The sequence below is a fragment of the Phoxinus phoxinus genome (genome assembly GCF_949152265.1).
Source record: "Phoxinus phoxinus genome assembly, chromosome: 5".
In the NCBI taxonomy this organism is placed as follows: domain Eukaryota; kingdom Metazoa; phylum Chordata; class Actinopteri; order Cypriniformes; family Leuciscidae; genus Phoxinus; species Phoxinus phoxinus.
The window spans coordinates 36,442,348-36,461,966 of NC_136880.1; the positions used below are offsets into that span (position 1 = coordinate 36,442,348).

Consider the following 19,619-nt stretch of genomic DNA (forward strand, 5'->3'; position numbering starts at 1 on the left):
AATGTGAAGAGACTTTCAACCAGCATAGCAAAATATATATCTGTATATTGGAATAAATCACCCACCTTGCCTTTAAAAGTAGCCTACCATAGTATTATCAGCTGATGAGTAATAAAACAAGCCAAATAACCAAATAGGCTATCAAAACTCTATGTGCCACTCCCATACCTGATACATATTTTACAGTCACTGTTTTGCGTACACAATTTGAAAATCACTAGTATAAACAGTCTGTTTTCATTAGCAGCTCAAAGGCCCCTCCCTCCCAAAACTCATAATCTATCTAGCACAGTTGTATAGTTGGTAAAATGAAAAAAAAATACTTCAATACAAGCATTTTAATCAAATACAGTTTTATACAATATGTTAAACCGCGGGAAAAAATATACCCGCGGCAAAAGTTTAGCTCAAAAGTATCTCAATTCCGCGGAAACCCGTGAACTTGGCAACCCTGGTCATCAAAATACTCCTCCCCAGTCAATTCTGCATTTTTACTTGTGAAATTGATCAGGTTTTCAAATTCTCTATAAATGAATGAAAAGATAGAAAGTTAATCAATTGACAGAGTTAACTAATTGGAAAGAGTGAGATGCAGAGGAGGCAAGCCAATCATGCTGTTTAAATTCTTAATTTAATGCAACATGTTTTGATTCATGCAAATATTTTTTCTTCACTTTTCCAGAGTCTGACACTCTTTTGCCTACTAGTGGTTGAATGTAGAATGACAAGCGCTGCTGGTAAATGCAGCATCATAAGAGGTTCAACTTGACCTCAGTGAAGGTTTTTTTGTTTTTCCAAGTATTCCTTCTGCATCTCATTTACTTAAATTTACTACATTTAAGAAAGAAGACAGAGGGAGAGGGGGAGGCTGTTGTGGGTGATTTACAGAGGTTACGCGTGTAACAGGATCACAGCAGCTGTTGCATAAGAACCCTTGAAAGATTCTTTGCTGGCAAACACACACACCTCTCTCAGAAGAGAGAGACTTTCCATGCCATAAGCACTAATAAATCAGCAATATCACTGAGTGTAGCAACACCTGAGTTATTTATGCCTTAGAATCTGTATGTGAAAACTCCAAATAATGCTGAAGCAGAAGAACAGCAAGTAAACAAGTGTTTTTATTGATCAAACACAAAGTAGCCCAAAACTTTACATGTTGAGCTGAACATTTAGACTCTGGAAATCATCCAAAACTCTCATTCATAAAGTAAGGCACTGAGCTAATCATATTAAATAACTTATTATTTTAGGTTTATTTATATGAGCCATTCAATACAGTATTTAACAAGAGTAACCATTTGATGAGTGTCAAACATGGGATGCACTAAAATAATAAACAGGAAGTCAAAGAAATATTTCATTCACACACATCTGCTTATCAGGATATTCAGTAAAATAACAAAGTATATTTCCTCTGATTTTATGCTATTTTATCTCAAACTGTGTAATGATGACAACTTAGTGCTCTGAGAATCTTGACATACATTACCATCACTAAAACGGTGAAACTAAAGTGCGTATCAGGAATCTGTGCTTCCATCGCAGGTGTCCTGTTCACAGTATTTAAGTTTAAGGCTGTTTCAACATGTAAATCCAGCATGACTGTGGATATAACATTAAACCATGTTTAGTTGTTTGAAATTTGCTCAATGCAGTGGATAGTTGTAGATCAGTCTCTCAGGCCTGGTATAAAGGCACGACTCGTTTGATGTTCTGTCTGCAGATGGGACAGTTGGGTTGCGGCAAGGCCTGATAGCAGCGGAAACAGCAGCACACGTGACCGCAGTCCAGCAGCACGCAGCTTCGTGGATTACTCAGGCATATCACGCACGCATTCTCTGGAATATCCATGCCGTTCTCATCCTCCCCTCTTTCTCCCATCAGTTCAAAGTCCCTCCTCATGTTCTCTTGCTCCCAGCGCAGCTTCAGTTGCCGGTAGTACCTGCGTCCCGCCCACATCAGCACGGCTACACCCGCCAATGCGCAAATACACGCCAGCACCCTCCACACCTCCGCCTGCCCTTCCTGCTCCAGCAGCAGAGTCTCAAAGTCTGAAGTGCACAGGAAGTACTCGGAGCCGTCGGTGGGTGGGCGGAGTTTAGGGAGGCGGTCCGTGTCCAGGATGAGCTCGCCCACTGCGGTTAAGGATGCACCCACTTTCAGCATCTCCTCTGTTTCAAGTTGACCTTTGGGCTTCTCTCCGCTCAGGTACTGACCTATCAGGTCCGTGAAGCCATAACTGGCCTGGTGGAACTTCTCGTGGATGATTTCCATGTTGGGACCCGTGGCCTCCAAGGGGCAGAGCACCCGCACAAACGCCTTGTTCACACCCAGCAGGTTAAAGGGCACAGCATTCACGCGCTGGTGAATCACACGCTCGCTGTCTGTCCTGAAGGATGTGAAGGAGAATTGCTGTTAGACTGACGTATATACACTGTTGTTCAAAAGTTTGGGGTCGGAAGTTTTTTGAAACATTTTTGAAAGAAGTCTCTTATGCTCACCAAGGCTGTATTTATTTTATCAAAAAATACAGTAAGACTGTAATATTGTGAAATATGATTATAATTTGAAATAACTGTTTTCTATTTTAATATGAAATAACATTTTAATTTATTCCTGTGATGCAAAGCTGAATTTTCAGCATCATTACTCCAGTCTTCAGTGTAATATGATCCGTCACAAATCATACTAATATGCTGATTCAGTGCTCAAATGTGTTTTTTGAAAAATGTTGTGATGCCTAATTTTTTTAAATCTTTTTTTTTCAGGATTCCGTGATGAATAGAAAGTTCAAAAGAACTAAATTTATTTTAAATCATTTGTTAAAATTATAAATGTCTTTACTGTCCTTTTGATGCATCCTTGCTCAATAAAAGGATTCATTTGTTTTTATAAAAGATACATCTAAAATCTTGCTGACCCCAAACTTTTGACCGGTAATGTATATTTATAACAGCAAGGGACCAGGTTTTACCAGGTACGTGCTAAACTGTTCCACACAAGCTTGTGTTCTCGGAGGAGCAGTTTCTGGATGACACCGACACTGCCTTCCTGAAACTGACTCCTCAATGGTTCCCCTACAGGCTGAACTGTACCTACAGAGACAGAAAGACAGAAAGCAAATCAGTGGAATTGAAAGAGAGACCGAGTTATATTCTTCACATCAGCTGAGACACTATTTGGTGAAAAATATAGGTTACCCTCGATGACCACATACTGCAGACACTTCCCCGGTGAGGCATTTAAAAGATCTGTTAACTTCTCATCCAGCGGCAGAACTGGAGCTTCCTAACATAAAAAAAAAACAAGTGAGTTTCTTTTTTAGAAACAATTAGGAACAAAAATTTGTTTCTCTAATTCTCATACTCTTTCACTTCATGTAGCAGACACTTTTAATCCAAAGCAGCACTATTTCCATATATCTGAGTTTAATACAAATTAAGCTTCATTAACAGTATTGTGATCCTATCTATCTATCTATCTATCTATCTATCTATCTATCTATCTATCTATCTATCTATCTATGTTATTTGAGCTATAAAGCTGTCTTAGTTATCATTATTGCACTGCTACTCTATGATTGCTACTCAGTACTCACGTTAAGCTTGCCCACAGTTTTGCGTTTCTTCCTGTAGATGTAATAAAACAGACCGGAGAGAGCCACACTTGAACCCAAGCACACAATCTCCAGTGTCCGGATGGGGAAATCCTCCATCTTCCACCTCGCCCTCTTCCTCTTCTCTAGACTACTGAACACAGAGTCAAATAATAGTGAACAGATGTAAGCACCAAGAGGAATAAAACAAAACAAATGGGGATTTGATTCAGCATTCATTTCCATTCTTTTTTACTACATTTTTTATTTATACATGTATTCATTTGTTGGCAGTCTCAGAAAAAAACTCAGACTGACAGATCTTCTAGCTGAGTACAATAAGTTGCTAGGCTGTTCATACTAGTTTTGAGGAATTGTTAGGTTTTCTGGTGGTTGTTAGGCATTGACAGGGTGTTCTGGCTGTCATGGATGGATGGATAAAAAAGCAATAATAAGAGAGAGAGAGAGAGAGAGAGAGAGAGAGAGAGAGAGAGCGTTTACATTATATTTGATAGTTGCGCGTTATAAACATTCCGACAATGTTAGCCCATGGGATTTTAGGGTGTTTTTTTTATTATCGTCGATTTAAGGAAAACCGACATAAAACACGTCCAACACCTCCACAATAAAATACATAACAATAATAACAGTTCTCCAAACATGGTGAATAATTTGTCGGCTGTCAAAATGAAATGTGTGACCCATAAATGACCTTTAAATATTTGAATCAATGCTTTGACCACTATTACATATGGACATGCTCATAAACAAATATTAAAGTTCTGTCTGAAACAACAGAAATGAACATCGCGTGAATAAGGAGCAGAACATCACCTTTATCACTCACACGATCCTCCTGATTTCATTACCGGAAGAAACGATGTTGTTTGGGTCACGTGGTACGTTAACGTGGGTAGCTGCGAAATTTGCCTGAATGAATCTGGTAACTCAACTCTATGTAGCGAAACACACGATTTAAACATATACTTTATGTGATAATTATAAGTTTGTTGTTTATCAGATACACATATTGACAATAAAAAATAAATACAACATATATAGGCATTCAAATTGCCTTAGTGACTTTTAATTTGCTATTCAGTATTTCCGGTTTCGACACGCGTTTGTTGAAATCGCTGACGCTGACTTCACCAAGGCGGCCAACATGGCAGCAGGAAAGAAAAAATCATCTAACGTTACTCTTCCATCAAGATTTCAAAAAACACTTTCCTCCATATGGCAGGACAAACACATGGTGTTGTTCAAAGCAGAGTACACGTTCTTGATCACGGCCGTACTTTGGCTCCTGGAAATTGTGATTAACATATGGGTGATCCAAAGAGTTGCATGTAAGTGCATTAGAAGTCAATCACTGACATGATATTTGAATAATTATAATAGTCAACAAATCATTTATGGAACTGCAGAGTAAAGAAACAGAGCATCATTCCATTCTGCATAATCTCTATATAATAAAATAGGATAGTGCATGCTGTTGATGCAATTGTTTATTCATTTTATTTTTTATAGACTGAACGGTTACATTTACGTTCCACTATAAACTGTATTAAATTAGTGTTATTTATCTCGGAAGGGAGCACGTGTAGAGACACACTGCTCGTGTCACTATGAGTCACGCGCACCATAAAGACAAAATGACACTGAATTGCAAATTGATGCCGATCAAAAGACATGTGCTATACTGATTCATCTGTCTAATGATGTAAATGTTATGTGTAGACACTGAGATTGACTGGAAGGCGTACATGGATGAGGTGGAGGGCGTTATTAACGGCACATATGACTACACACAGCTGAAGGGCGACACGGGACCGCTGGTGTAAGTGTCAACTTAATTATGTATATACCATCAGAGTTGGAAAAATATTTATTTAAAATCCCGACTTATTTATATGCTATTTAACACACACATATCCCTTTTCAAACACCTGGCAAAATCTTCTGGCCCTTGTTACTAATTATTACTAATTTTGTTTTCCGCTACAGGTAATATGGCGAATTACATAAATTCTGCATGGTATTCACGATTGTTCAGAATGTCAATAAAGGGATAGTTCACCCAAAAGTGAAAATTCTGTCATCTACCTTTCCTGAAGTTGTTCCAAACCTGAATGAACCTTGTTGTTTCTTTCTTTTGCTGAACACAAAAATATATAATTTGAAAAGTGTGTTTAACCAAACAGTTGATGGACCCCATTGATTTCCATAGTATTTTTCCCCAATCTATTGAATTCAATGGGGCCCATCAATTGTTTGGTTACAGACATTCTTCAAAGTATCTTATTTTGTGTTCAGCATACAGGTTCGGAACATTGTGAGGGTGAGTAAATGACGACAAAATGTACATTTTTGGGTGAACTATCCCTTTAATGAGGCTAGAATACACTACACAACTTTTAAAATCTGAACAGATTTGAAAACACTTGGCATTAAACTTGACGACTTTTAAATGTTTTCAGAGAAAAACTGGGCATCAGACACTAAACAACTGAGAATGTTTAGTGTCTGCAAGATTGGATTTGATTTTCAGGAACTAGCATTGACTCCTCCAGAATGCAAATCGGGGCAAAAGTCATGAAGTGTATTCTAGCCTTTAGATGTCCAGTAGTCTACTTGTTCTTGTACAGCTCTGGGAATGACATATTAAATGGAAACCTGGCCACTGATCATTTGCTGGATTGTTTGTATTTGTGTTTCAGGTATCCAGCTGGTTTTGTGTATATATTCACAGGGCTGTATTATCTTACCGATCATGGACAGAATATTCGTTTGGGTCAGTACGTGTTCGCTGTGTTCTACCTCATCACTCTCCTTCTTGTTTTCCGCATTTACCATCACACCAAAAAGGTAAGAAGAACTCCATATTAAACAAATCCATGTCATTTATCATTATGCGTAATTCTGTCCAGTCATACATGTACTTTTTTTTTTGGTCTAAGTTTGTTTTCATGATGTTATACTTATGATATTATGTTTATTAAATGTTTAATATGATGCTGATATGGCAATAAACTCAAAAACTACTACTGTCCAGTCATCTTTTTTTTCTTCTTTTTTTTATACCCAAGAATAGCCAGGATATTTTCACTTTGAATTTGAAGTGTACATGCTACCATTCAAATGTTTGGGGTAACTAAGATTTCATAAAACAACTTTTGCCAGACTTGAACCTTTGAATTCAAGCATAAGCAACTACTCATTACTACTTAAAATGATAACAAACCTTACTAATATTTCAATACATTGCTGATTTCTAGTGTATTAATGGTTTTTAGATATTTACAGAAGATTGCTTTCATTGTTCTGATTTTTAAGTGCGTGTCTGTTTAATCTTCTCTAGGTTCCTCCATATGTGTTCTTCTTCATCTGCTGTGCTTCGTATCGGATTCACTCCATCTTCATCTTGCGTCTCTTTAATGATCCGGTGGCCATGATGCTGTTATTTGGAGCCATCAATCTCTTCCTGGACAGCCACTGGACTCTAGGATGTGCCCTTTACAGGCAAGTAGAAACAGCATCTTCATTCTACATTGTGTTTTTAAAAAAACAGCAATTTTCATGGCCCCCAGAATATTTTGTTGTAAGTGAACATGCAGTGTATCAAAGGAAAGAACAGAGCTTCTGATTTTTAACAAAACAAAATAAAAGCTGAGAAAATCTCGTTTTTCGTGTGATCCAGATCCACTACTTCTGTATATTACAATGATCTCTTCAAAACCACATAAGAATAATTATTGATTTATATAGGACTGGTCATTTCAGCGATGTGTGTGCATGTATTTAAAGTAAATATTTCTCTGTTCTATGGACAGTTTAGCTGTGTCTGTGAAGATGAACGTTCTGCTCTTCGCTCCTGGTCTCCTCTTCCTCCTCTTGAGTGAGTTCGGTCTATGGAAAACTTTACCCAAGCTCACTCTCTGTGCTGTCATTCAGGTTAGACACGCATAAGTAAACACATTCACTTATTTAATAAGTGATTCAAATGTCGTCTTGCAGTTTCACACCAACTTTTCATGTACCACTCTTTTTCTCCCTCTCTAACAGCTGTTACTGGGACTGCCGTTCCTCTTAGTGAACCCTCTCGGGTATGTTAACCAGGCCTTTGACCTGGGCAGGCAGTTTCTGTTTAAGTGGACCGTGAACTGGCGTTTTCTTCCCGAGGATGTGTTTTTGAGTCGATACTTCCACCTAGTGCTGCTTCTGGCTCACATTACCACATTGCTTCTGTTCGCACTGAAGAGATGGAAGAGGTAAAAAAAATCAAGGTCACATTTTACATTAGGTGGATAGTTCACCTTCCATAGTATTTTTTCCCCCATCTTTTTAGTAATCTAAACATGCTACAGGTCTGGGAATATGGTTTAAATGAACTGACTGCATAGTTATAAAAATGTGTGTTCATTACAGGTCTGGGAACAGCATTTGGTCTATTCTAAAGGATCCATCTGAGAGAAAAGAGACTGTACACAAGCTTGATGCTGATCATATCCTTTTTATGGAAGATTAGTTTAAAATCGTTTAAATATCCCAGCTATTCCTTAAACTTACATTAATAGTCCTAGTTGATAAGATGAAAACAGATCCTTAACTCCGATAATACAGACAGTTCTGGTTTTGTTCACCTCTAACTTTATCGGCATGTGCTTCAGTAGATCTCTGCATTATCAGTTTTATGTCTGGTACTTCCATACGCTCCCCTACCTTCTGTGGAGTGGAGGAGTCAAGAAGCTTGCACATCTTCTCAGGTACAGCACAGACATGTTCTAATGTGTTATTTTGTCCTTGTATAACTTTTTTAGTTGTTTGTTCTTGTTGTGTTTGTATATACACGGATGAGCCAATTAATGATTACCAGTGACAGTTGAAGCAAATTATGATCTCCTAACAAGACCACATATCATAGTCTGGGTAAATTAGATGTAAGGAAACACTCAGTTCTCGTAATTAACGTGTTGGATGCAGGAGAAATGGGCAGGAATAAAGATCTGAGTGACTTTGACAAGGGCCAAATTGTTTTGGCAAAGCATCTGGGTCTGAGTATCTCTTTAACGTCTAGGTTTGTGGTGATATGCTGGGAATCCCTGGGTCCAGCCATTCACGTGGACATAAATTTGACAAATATTGTTGCAGACCAAGTAGACCCCTGCATGACAATACTGTTCCCTGGTGGAAGTGCTTTCTTTGAGCAGGATAATGCGCCCTGCCACTCTGCACACATTGTTCAGGAAAGGTTTGAGGAACATGATGAAGAGTTCAAGATGTTGCCCTGGTCTCCAAATTCCCCAGATCTTAGACCAATTGAGGATCTGTGGGATGTGCTGGACCAACAAGTTTGATCCACGGCGGCTCCACCTCACAACCTACAGGACTTGAAGGATCTGCTGCTAACGTCTTGGTGCCAGATACCACAGGACACCTCCAGGCGTCTTGTAGAGGCCATGCTTTGATGGGTCAGCGCTGTTTTTGGCAGCACGCACAGGACCGACAGCAAATTAGGGAGATGGTCATAATGTTTTGGCTCATCGGTGTATATGTATGCATATGTTTATAAGTAGAAAAAGTTGAGCCCTGATTATGTATCATGATTCTGGATTAAAAATGAACAAATTTCACAGCATATTATTCAGTGTTTGTTGATAATACATCAACAAATGTTCATTTATACAACTTAAAATGTAAAAAATGCATTAGTACATGTAGAAATGTACGTTTTTTTAACAATATTTTTTATTGTTAGTTCGTAATACCTCATGCATTAACGAATGTTAACGTATGGAACGTTATTGTAAAGTGTTATCAAGCTTGTCACACACAACTGTGCACGATTATAGCCGATTAGGAATCATCCATGTATGTTTCACTCTCTTTTAGGGTGTTGATTCTGGGTCTGATAGAGCTGTCCTGGAACACGTATCCGTCCACCAACTACAGCTCTCTATCGCTGCATGTCTGCCATCTCATCATCCTGCTCTGTTTGTGGCTCAACCCAACCCCAGCTCTTCCGCCTCAGAGGTCAGAGAACAAGGCTAAGCGCCACTGAACCCTGGTGTGACCGGGGCACTCGCTGTACCAGAGTGACAAACGGCACCTGTGCCCCGAGTATGATGCTCAAATCGTATCAAGGGGTTTTGTTAATGGAGGTAGTGTGATGTTAATATATGGGGGTACAGAGAGTTTACAATGCTTCTCAGGATTCTTAAGGACTAATGGAATGCTCTGTCTGGGATGTCGGAGCGGGAAATGTGAATGTTGTGTGGATCTTTATTGGAAGGAAATTTGTAATTAAAAAAAGAAATTTATGCAGCGTATCAACACTGTTGACCTTTGAGACATCAAGGATCTCTTGTTGTCAACCTTGGACGTATTATATTAAGTTACAAGGGCCTAAAGATGCTATATATATTATATATAAATATAAAAAAATATATCTGCATTTCAACTGTCAATTCAATTATGAATCAAATATGAATTCAATTAAAGTTAATTTATAATTATACCTTTATTCAAAGCTATTCAGGGATTTGTTTCCATGAAGATTATAGTTCATGCCCTGTGTTATTTACTCACCCTCATGTAGTTCCAGAACCTGTATGCATTTCTTTCTTCTGTGAAAAAAAACAACAACAAAAAAACTTTGGGCCCATTGGTTTACATTGTATGGACAAAGAAAAATCTCAAAATCTCATATTTTGTGTTCTGCAGAAGAAATAAAGGGTGAGTAAATAATGACAGAAGTTTCATTTTTGGTGAAACATCCCTTTAACTGTTTTCCAACCATGCAGAGTTGTGACTGTAAGCTCAACTGGATCACATCCACTAGTTACTGTACATGTATAGGGCACAAAGGAACAGCATAGATCTGCTTTTCCATTTCTTTTTAATTTAAGGCAACCATAAACCTCCAGTAGTGCCATTTTTTTTGTTTACTGTCTTGAGCCTTTTTCATTTTGTGTTCTTTATGGTTTTTTCCTTTTCTAGAGTGAACCGTTAGATGGAGTGCTGAAATGCTTAACATTTTGGGTGATATTAAAATTTTTCTGTGATGAAGAGTGAATGAGTGTTCTTATAAACATCTGTTTGCAGTTGGGTTTTTATTTTCTTTGCATGAAATACATTTGCTTAATCCAAAGTGTTATCGCTAATCACAACGCAACTGTAGTCCATGATATTATTCCATTTCCAAGGTTAATGACAGGCTCACAGCTACAAAAGTCTGGGCAAAACCAGGTTGAAGGTACAGTGAACGAATACAGCCCTTACTGTTTGAAATTATTCTTGTATCTTAACCTGAAGAAGCATCATTTGGTATCATTCAGAGCATTTTATTGTATAGATTTGTAAGTGATACAAAATAAAAAGTCATAATTTCATAACATACATTGTATCTCTAATATACTACCATAGTTATCATCCCTTTTTTTGCACATGAAAAAATATAGCCCCGTGGTTTGCACATTGTTTATGTGGTGTTCCCAGAAAACTCTTACATTTATGCAAACTTTAAAAGGAACAAACTAAATGCCTAAATCCAAAATATTTCAAGGAGACTAAAAGCAAGCAGTCAAAATAAACAAACAAATGATCCTAAGAAAATGGAATTTACTAATATTTTGCAAAACTGGACTGAGAATCAGTCATTGAAAGAAAAAGGTGGTTTAAAATTGTCCAGTTTAGTCTAAAATTTGATTAAACTAAAAAAGAAATAAAATAAAATTCTGATTTATCAGATTCAAGCAGCTGTACACTACCGTTCAAAATGTAAATGTTTTTTGGAAAAAGTCTTATATGTTCACCTAGACAGCATTTATTTGATAAAAAATACAGTAATATTGTGAAATTTTATTACAAATTAAAATAACTTTTCTTTTTTTAATATATTTTAAAATGTAATTTATTCCTGTGATTAGTAAAGCTGAATTTTCAGCATTATTACACGCTGAATTGTTGCTCAAGAAATAGTTCTTATTATTATCAGTATTGAAAACAGTTGTGCTGCTTTATATCTGTTTGAAAACTGATGATTTTTTTTCAAGATTGATGGATTGAAAGCAAAAAAACAGCATTGATTTGAAAATGAAACATTTTGTAACGTTGTAAACGTCTTTACCGTCACTTTTGATCAATTTAATGCATCCTTGCTGAATAAAAGTTAATTAAAAAAAATTAATTAAATCTTACTGACTTCTGATTGGTAGTGTAAATTAAGGCAAGAATGTGTCATTTTGGCCTGCTGTTTATGTTGGTTTTATAAAGCATCCAAAACTAGTAATTTTGCTATTGCTACCATAAAGTGCTGTCAGACCTGCAGTTGATAACGGTGAACTACATTCTACTGCATAATTAAACTGAAGCCCATAGAAGGCAAAGCTTGTTGTGGTCTGGACATGAGAGAAACCGAAACACAACCCACAATTCAGCTTTATCTCTGTTCCTTTTTAAAGGACATCTTAGATGAATTCGATTCTGCCAACAGGATTAATTTCCTGGTTTAAATTGAATTAAAGACCCAAGAACTTCATCTTTGAGGTCAGCTCCTCACATGTTATTGGGGTTGTAGCAGAGCACGTTCAGTTTAATATTTTCGTCCCAGTGACGCAACAGCAGAAAAAGCTGCCTGGCCGCTGCCCTCAACCCTACCAGGTCGACGCTCTCTGGCAGCGATTGACACTTCAGCCAGAAATCTGCCTTGGCAGCCACCAATTCCCACTCCACAAAGAAGCCAGCGCAGCGGTGCTCCAGCCAGGCCAGAGCTACCGCCGTGGCCCAACTGGAGCTTTCTACGTCCATCTGCTCCAGTTTCTCTCCATGAGGATCTGCAGGATCCAACGGAGGACCTTCACACGTGTCCGCCTCAGAGCCACGTCCACTGTCAACCTGTGGGACTTTTGGAGAACCCTCCTCCAAAGGGTTGGACCATGACTCCTGCATGTGTCTCGCTGAAGCGCTGGCGGGTGGTGAGGTACAATGGAAAGGAGGGCTCAGACTGCTGCGGTGGCTCAGGTATGGGGACGCTCTTTTTAGGCGGTCCAGAGGGATCTGGATGCACTCGGAGTATGATTCGGACAGCAGAAACGCACCTGACGCCAACTGAAGGCGTACCTGTGGGGACACGAGAAGTAAAGTGGGTGACACTAGCTTTACATTGTAAATCAGTATGCATTGCTGGGTAATAACTGATTACATGTAAACTGGATTACAAAAAAAAAAAAGATGTACTTGTAAATAGATTATATTATGTTTTAAAATGTGCATAATCAAGATTACAGTTTTTATGGATTACATATTCACATAATGACAGTAAATTAAACCAAAAAATCTAAAATTCTAAAAAATCCTATTATGTCATACTGTTTAGCTTTGACTATATTCACAATATAGAATGGTCATGTAAATTAATTTGCGATCCATGCTTCTAAATTTGTAGACAAAAGCAATGTACTGTACGGCTATAAAATACTATGCCGTCATCATTTCCTGTGACCTTCACTAATTGATTCTGGAAGTCTGGACAAAAATATTTAAAACCCGGCAGACTTTGGCCATGTAATTCATCACTCTTCATCTTTATAAATGTTTTTTCATATAATGCTTTTTTTTGTCAGCCGAACCCCTTAGACCTAAAATATTTACTTGAAGTCACCTAATGTTAACATTTTAATAAGTTGACAACACATTTGCATGTTTGCATTTCACTGATGTTGGTTATTGGTCACACTGACATGCAGGTAAACAAATCAAATATTTATATTTTTACTAATCAAGTGTTTTATTTTGATTTGTTTTTATTTTAAAATTATGTATTCATTATAATTGTACATATTTAAATAATTATTCAAAATATGATTTAATATTTGATTGAATTTGATATGATTTAATTACTATTAATCAAAATGGTATACAATAATCCCATTCAAATCTGTTATAAACGAGTTAGGTCAAAAAGTAATCAGAAAGTAGTCTGATGTGATTACCTGAAATCAGTAATTAATAGATTCTGTTACTAACTACAATTTTCATAATGTAATTTGTAATCCTTAATGGTTTACAATTTGTAAGAATCTACCCAGCGCACAGTATGCAATTACACCAACCAATGGCAAGTAGTCAGGCGTGTTTCTCTCCATGTGTCTGTCAGTCTCTGCAGAGAAACAGTGAGGTTTGAGAGGAGCTTGTTTTCCATTATTGCCCTTTAGTCTTCCCAGATTGAACCTGGAGAGAATATAATGAAATTCAGTGTGATTGCATAATAAAGTATAAATCATTACAATTTGTGATACTTATGCAGACTTGGAGCCGAAGAAGCTCTCCACAGAGCGCTGAGAGCGAGACGACACCGCTGATGGACTGACGCTCCCTCCCGTGCCTGAAAGACACCTTCATCATTACTCCCACAATTCACCATTCAGATGTTGGTTCATTTTCAAGGTATAAATAATACTATAGGTGTGGTCACACTTAATGTTGTTCGGTGAAAAAGTTTCCTACTCAAATTCCACAGCAACGACCAGCAGAAAATTCTTCCTTTGAAAATTAATTCATGCTTAATGCATCGCTACACTATAGACATTGGACCTTTATTTGTCTGCGAAATTTAATGTGACCGCACCTTAATGCATCCTTTTCCCCCCTCATATACTCACTGCAATCCCAGGATGTCATGCTACAAGGGGATGCAGGTGTGTCGTCTCTGTCTGGGTCCAAGAAAACAGAATAGAAATTCAGAGTTGCACAGCACAGAACGCAAAGATGTTTTTATAGCCTCATGGTTTCTTGTCCTGCTATTTCAGATTATTTTCCTTTTCAGGTATCTGCATTGGTGTTTATGGAAGTGCTTGTTGAGCCTTGGGGTCTTTTTATGGACTGTTTAATGCATATTGCGTGCAAAAATGGCAAGAGTTAGCTGAAATCGTAAGCTCCAAACTAAAAAACTAAAAACAGTAATATTGTGAAATATTATTACATTTAAAATAACTGTTTTCTATATGAATTTCTGTGCTGGAAAAGCTGAATTTCCAGCATCATTACTCCAGTCTTCAGTGTCATATGATCCTTCAGAAATCATTCTAATTTGCTGATTGGACACTCAAGAAACATTTCTTGTTATCAATGTTGAAAACAGTTGTGCCGCTTCATATTTTTGTGGAAACCATGATACATTTTTCAGGATTCTTTAATGAATTGAAAGTCCAAAAGAACAGCATTTATTTGAAATGGAAATCTTTTTCACTTTTGATCATCTTAATGTGTCCTTGCTGAATAAGTGTTAATTACTTTTAAAAAAACACTGAAAATTAACTTGTATGCTGGTATGTGCCATGTTATTTAAATGTACTATATGTGGGTGTACATATATAATTGATAAGATACCTGTCGAGGTGTGTGTATCTTCTGTCTCCTCACTGCCTCTGCTGGAAGGGTGGCGCCCTAATCCCACCGAGCACAACTTTTGTCTTCTGCTGCCGGAATGAGAACTGAGTCTGGTAACAAACCGCACACCTGATACACACACACACACACACACACACACACACACACACACACACACACACACACACACACACACACACACACACACACACACACACACACAGGGGAATTTCATTTCATTCATCAATAAAATATTTTAGATTATCTGTTTTGTGTCACAATCTTTATGTGAGATTGTGTGTGGTGTACGTGTGCTGTTTGTGTGTACCTGTGTGTCGTGCATCTGTGCCCTGGGGTTGATTTCTTGCATTGGTGTCTGTAGTGAAGAAGCTTGTGTACATGCAGACAATTCCACAGCTTTTGCTGGTCTGGATCGCTTTCATTCTGTACCGCTTGGAAGGTCCTACATACACACCCGTACCAGAATACACATTCAAACGAGAGAATATGTTGATGGATCAGTTTTCAATTTAAAACCCAAACATTTTGTTTTTTACTCTTATTCCTATCAGACCTCTTTCAACTTCAATTTCTGTTTCTTTCTCCGCCATGTTTTCAAAGTCTGTGATGACAGATCGTGCGGTCAGCTGGTGGATAATCTCATCCCAGGCCCCGGTGCTGGGTGGCAGGGTTGCAGAGTTCTCCGTGTCCCACAAAAGGGACAGATCCACATGGACCTCCCAGGATACGGCCCGTCCTCCCAGCTTGCCGTGGATCACCGAGTGACACTGGGCCCCTGAAGCCTGGAACTCGCCTGGGGGAGCGGCTGAAAACAGGCATTCAGGATCGGTGAAGGTGTCCCAGTCTAGCGGGGAAGCAGGGAACAGGAGGCCATCTGGATAGACAGTGGTAGGTGAAAAGAAAAATCTGATTTAATATTTGGAGAATATTATATATGCATCTGTGTATTTATGTTAATGCATAAAGGTATATGACTGCAGACTGTTTTCCCTCACTGGAGTCAGTCAGACTGGGGTGGGATAAACCTCCTCGTGAAGTGCTGTGGGTGTCTGTGTCACTCTCCTCCAGTCGGCCCCCCAAGGCCTGCTCAAATGAGACCCTCTCTAGTGCCCTCCTCAGGCGGTGCATGTCCAGGTCACCCTGCGGAGATGAGAAACTTCGGCCAGCTAGAGCAGAGCGAGCTAGCGCCCTCTGCCTGAGACGAGAATCATCACGGTCTAAGAGCTTGTCAGCCTACAGAAACATGCATAGACTACCAGTTAGGATTATACTTTTGAATCTTTTTTTTTCTATTTTATGTTAAAGGAATAGTTCACTTAAAAAAAATATTTTATTATTAATTTATTGAGACATCCTGTATTCATTTTTTTCTTCTGCTGAACACAAAGGAAGATATTTTGAACAATTTCAGTAACCAGACAGTTGATGTACCCCATTGACTTCCATAGTAGGGGAAAAAAATACAATGGAAGTCAATGGGGTACATCAACTTGGTTTGGTTACCGACATTTTTCAAAATATCTTCTTTTGTGTTAAGCAGAAGAAAAAAATGAATACAGGTTTGAAACAACTTGAGGGTGAGTAAATTATGATATCATTTTAATTTAAGTGAACTATTCCTTTAAGGCTGTCTTGTCTTGTTTAGATTACTGGTATTGCACATGTAAACTGATGTTAAACTCTCTCTACTCAATGTGAAGTGAATTCTTAGTTACAAATGTCATGCTGATGTCACCTTCCCTGATGCAGAATCTGTGTCCCCTGAAGAGGTGGCATTCTGAGTCCACGGAGATTCCCAGCGGGAGAGGCCTCGACCCTGTGTTGGCTCCATTCTCTCCAAGCCATGTGGCAGAGAACCCATGCCCAGCACAGAGCTCTCCGCTTGGGGAGAAACAGACGAGAAGGCCCTCTCGCTGCTCAGTGAACAGTGTGTCAACACGTACTGATCTTGAACATAAGAAGCCTGTTGAATACGCCAGCGCACGTCGCTGGTGCTGTAGTCGGTGTCACCACCTGTAGATAACACACACGTAAGGTATGTTTCGATTGGCTGCTACTGCTTTTTTAAAGGGACAGTCCACCAAAAATGATCCATCCAGCATTCATCATTTACTTAAACCGCATTGTGTTTAAAACCTGTGTGACTTTCTTCTGTGAAACACAAAAGAAGATTTTGAAGAATGTTAGTTACCAAACAGTTTCGGTTCCCATTGACCTCCATTGTATGGACAAAAAAAATACAATGAAAGTCAATGGGAACCAAAACTGTTTGGCTACTAACATTATTCAAAATATCTTCTTTTGTGTTCCACAGAGGAAAAAGTGCATAAATGTGTTTTTTTTGGATGGACTATCCCTTTGAGTATGCATTATGTCAAACACTATTTTAAACATTATGTTATTTTAAATATGAAATTTAATTGTAAGCTTGGCGAACAGTTTTGGAGAATTTGATGTTTCCCCATCAAAAAGATGGGAGCTGCACTTGCATGCCAGAGAGGTGTTTCGACGACAGCCGCCGAGTGAAATGACTTGTCTTAAAAGGCCTCGATTATTTATACTGTGCTCTATTACTACGTCAGTGGTTGTCAACCAGGGGCCTGGGGCCCTCAACAAACTTTCAAGTGGTCGAGTTAAAATAAGACAAAACAAGCATTAAAATGAGCTAAAACCATTAAAAAGCAAGATATTTATTATTATGTGGTTGTTATTTTTATAATGAATATACATTTAATGCCAAGTTCTACAATATTTTCTCATGTAGAAATTAAGTGAGGTGGGCCTTGAGATATTGTTGTGGACAATGTGGGGGCCCTGAAGTCAAAAAGGTTGAGAACCAATGTAATACATACAACCTGAGCACATTATGTGCTATCCCACAATGCAATGCACTTAAATCTTAAACAGATCCCATAGTCTTACCCGGGCTGATAGCAATATCGGTGGCATGTGCGCAGGAGAATTCCGACGAGATTTCTCGAGAAATTTCCCGCAATGCTTCTTCAAAGTCTCCCTCCACCCCGCTTTCTTTTACAGCATCTCTCTCGCGCTCCTCCGGGGGAACCAGAGGCTGAAGGAGCTCGGAAGTGGAGGGTGAGAGCTCGAAATCAGACCCCGCTGAACCACTGGGGCGGCTTCTGTATGAACGAGGCTTCATCTGCTTATGAGAAATTGTGCACACACTAACTAAGACTTTGTACAAATATATGCATTTAGTTTATATTAACATTTGGCATATATTGGCATGTGTCTCACCTCAATTTTCTGGGCCCTGAATCCAGATACGTCATAGAGAGTGCAGTAGCCAATCAGGCAGTTGCCAGGATAGAGTGGAGGGATTTCATTTGGTGAGAGAAGCGCCTCGACATTGTCCGGCACATACCAGTCAATCCGTACATCCGTCAACACGGGTTCCAGAGCTTTCTTTAGACATTTAATCAACTGTAGAGAATAATTGAAACATAGTAACTAACTACACAACAGCAGCTCTGCTGATGTCCACAGAAAGTTTCAAGGCACTACCATGTTTTGGGCATGGTAACGCAGTACTTTCATAGTATATTGAAGAAGTATCATGATAGTACCATGGTATTTTTCTCCAAGTACCTTGGAGCAGTGTTGTACTAGAAAGCAATACTTGAGTAAAAGTACAAGTATGGTACTAGAAAAAGACTTTGGTAGAAGTAAAAGTTACCTTTTAGAATATTACTTAAGTAAAAGTCTTAAAGTATCTGATTTATACTGTACTTAAGTATGAAAAGTAATTTAAGTAAAAGTAAAGTTTTTTTTTTTTTTTTAAGCAAGCGGTTAACTTTGATTGTGAACTTTATTGTGGATTTCTTATACTAGGCATACTATTAACTGGTACAACCTGCTGTTTGTGTTTTGTAGCCTGTACTGTACTTGTGTTATCGTTTATCTCGCACTGCATGTAGGCCTACTTTAAGTTAGCTGCTCTACTAAGAAAAAATCAGTCTGCAATAGTGCACTGTTCTGTACCTAGTTCTGTAATTCATTGTATTTTTCAAAAATATAATTTTATATTCAGTGCAATAGCCGTACACAGGGTTTTATAAATACAGAGGTCCCAAAAGTGATCTTGCTAGGGCGTTCGGGGGCATATTATTTTTCCACTGTCATTGGCAAAAAACATATGTATATCTGTGTTAAATAGGAATCCATTGTAATAAAGTTATTCTCATTCTGGGCACAGTATGCAAAAGGCTATTGCTCTACCTGCTCTCCTTTCTCATCTCCATCTCTCGTTCTTCTTCCCTCAGTCTCTTTATCTTTACCTGTAAATAGTCTCCCCTTACCGAAGATGAGCTTTGCAAACTGATTATTTATGTCGGTCGTTTAAAACTTCTATCGTAAATCAGCGGTTTAGTTTAGCCACTTGCATCTTATCTCGTAAAGCGGCGCGCGTTTGGGATTCGCGCGCGGCCGCGGCTCGCGCTTCCACGGGTTCAGTTGTGCATCCTCCTCCATGGCAACAAACGTACTCGGTTACTAACGTAACCTCGGTTCTCTCTAGAAGAGGGAACGAGTACTGCGTCGAAGAACGCTACGGGAAAGATATTTCTTTGTCGAGATTGAAGCCAAAAATTAATCC

General features: G+C 38.5%; 3 protein-coding genes across 4 annotated transcripts in view; 1 reads left to right on the forward strand and 2 right to left on the reverse strand.

Moving 5' to 3' along the window:
- Window positions 1-1,103: 1,103 nt before the first annotated feature.
- mul2 (mitochondrial E3 ubiquitin protein ligase 2) lies at window positions 1,104-4,753 on the reverse strand. Of its 2 annotated transcripts, none has more exons than XM_079613901.1 (5): window positions 4,433-4,753; window positions 3,602-3,752; window positions 3,204-3,291; window positions 2,978-3,098; window positions 1,104-2,392 (listed from the first exon to the last, which is right to left on the reverse strand). In XM_079613901.1, exons 2-5 carry the CDS (start codon window positions 3,716-3,718, stop codon window positions 1,681-1,683), a joined length of 1,038 nt encoding a protein of 345 aa, XP_079470027.1. In that variant the 5' UTR covers window positions 3,719-3,752; window positions 4,433-4,753; the 3' UTR covers window positions 1,104-1,680. The 2 variants fall into 2 exon arrangements, with proteins under 2 accessions (XP_079470027.1, XP_079470026.1); XM_079613900.1 differs by having other exon boundaries at window positions 3,602-3,749; window positions 4,433-4,701.
- alg3 (ALG3 alpha-1,3- mannosyltransferase) lies at window positions 4,724-10,658 on the forward strand. The gene is made up of 9 exons (XM_079613893.1): window positions 4,724-4,947; window positions 5,339-5,438; window positions 6,319-6,466; window positions 6,960-7,120; window positions 7,432-7,552; window positions 7,664-7,869; window positions 8,027-8,102; window positions 8,219-8,364; window positions 9,491-10,658. The coding sequence occupies exons 1-9, from the start codon at window positions 4,764-4,766 to the stop codon at window positions 9,657-9,659; spliced, it is 1,311 nt and encodes a 436-aa protein (XP_079470019.1). The 5' UTR covers window positions 4,724-4,763; the 3' UTR covers window positions 9,660-10,658.
- A 1,496-nt stretch (window positions 10,659-12,154) lies between these two features.
- The window catches only part of vwa5b2 (von Willebrand factor A domain containing 5B2), a gene marked incomplete at both ends in the record, with an annotated part of 30,313 nt that continues 22,848 nt past the window's right edge, over window positions 12,155-19,619 (reverse strand). The window contains 11 exons of the mRNA XM_079613849.1: window positions 12,155-12,718; window positions 13,711-13,828; window positions 13,907-13,982; window positions 14,260-14,310; window positions 14,987-15,115; window positions 15,315-15,449; window positions 15,561-15,881; window positions 16,003-16,240; window positions 16,743-17,020; window positions 17,930-18,167; window positions 18,263-18,448. Coding sequence (XP_079469975.1) covers window positions 12,155-12,718; window positions 13,711-13,828; window positions 13,907-13,982; window positions 14,260-14,310; window positions 14,987-15,115; window positions 15,315-15,449; window positions 15,561-15,881; window positions 16,003-16,240; window positions 16,743-17,020; window positions 17,930-18,167; window positions 18,263-18,448 — 2,334 coding nt within the window. The remainder of the gene's footprint in view (window positions 12,719-13,710; window positions 13,829-13,906; window positions 13,983-14,259; window positions 14,311-14,986; window positions 15,116-15,314; window positions 15,450-15,560; window positions 15,882-16,002; window positions 16,241-16,742; window positions 17,021-17,929; window positions 18,168-18,262; window positions 18,449-19,619) is intronic.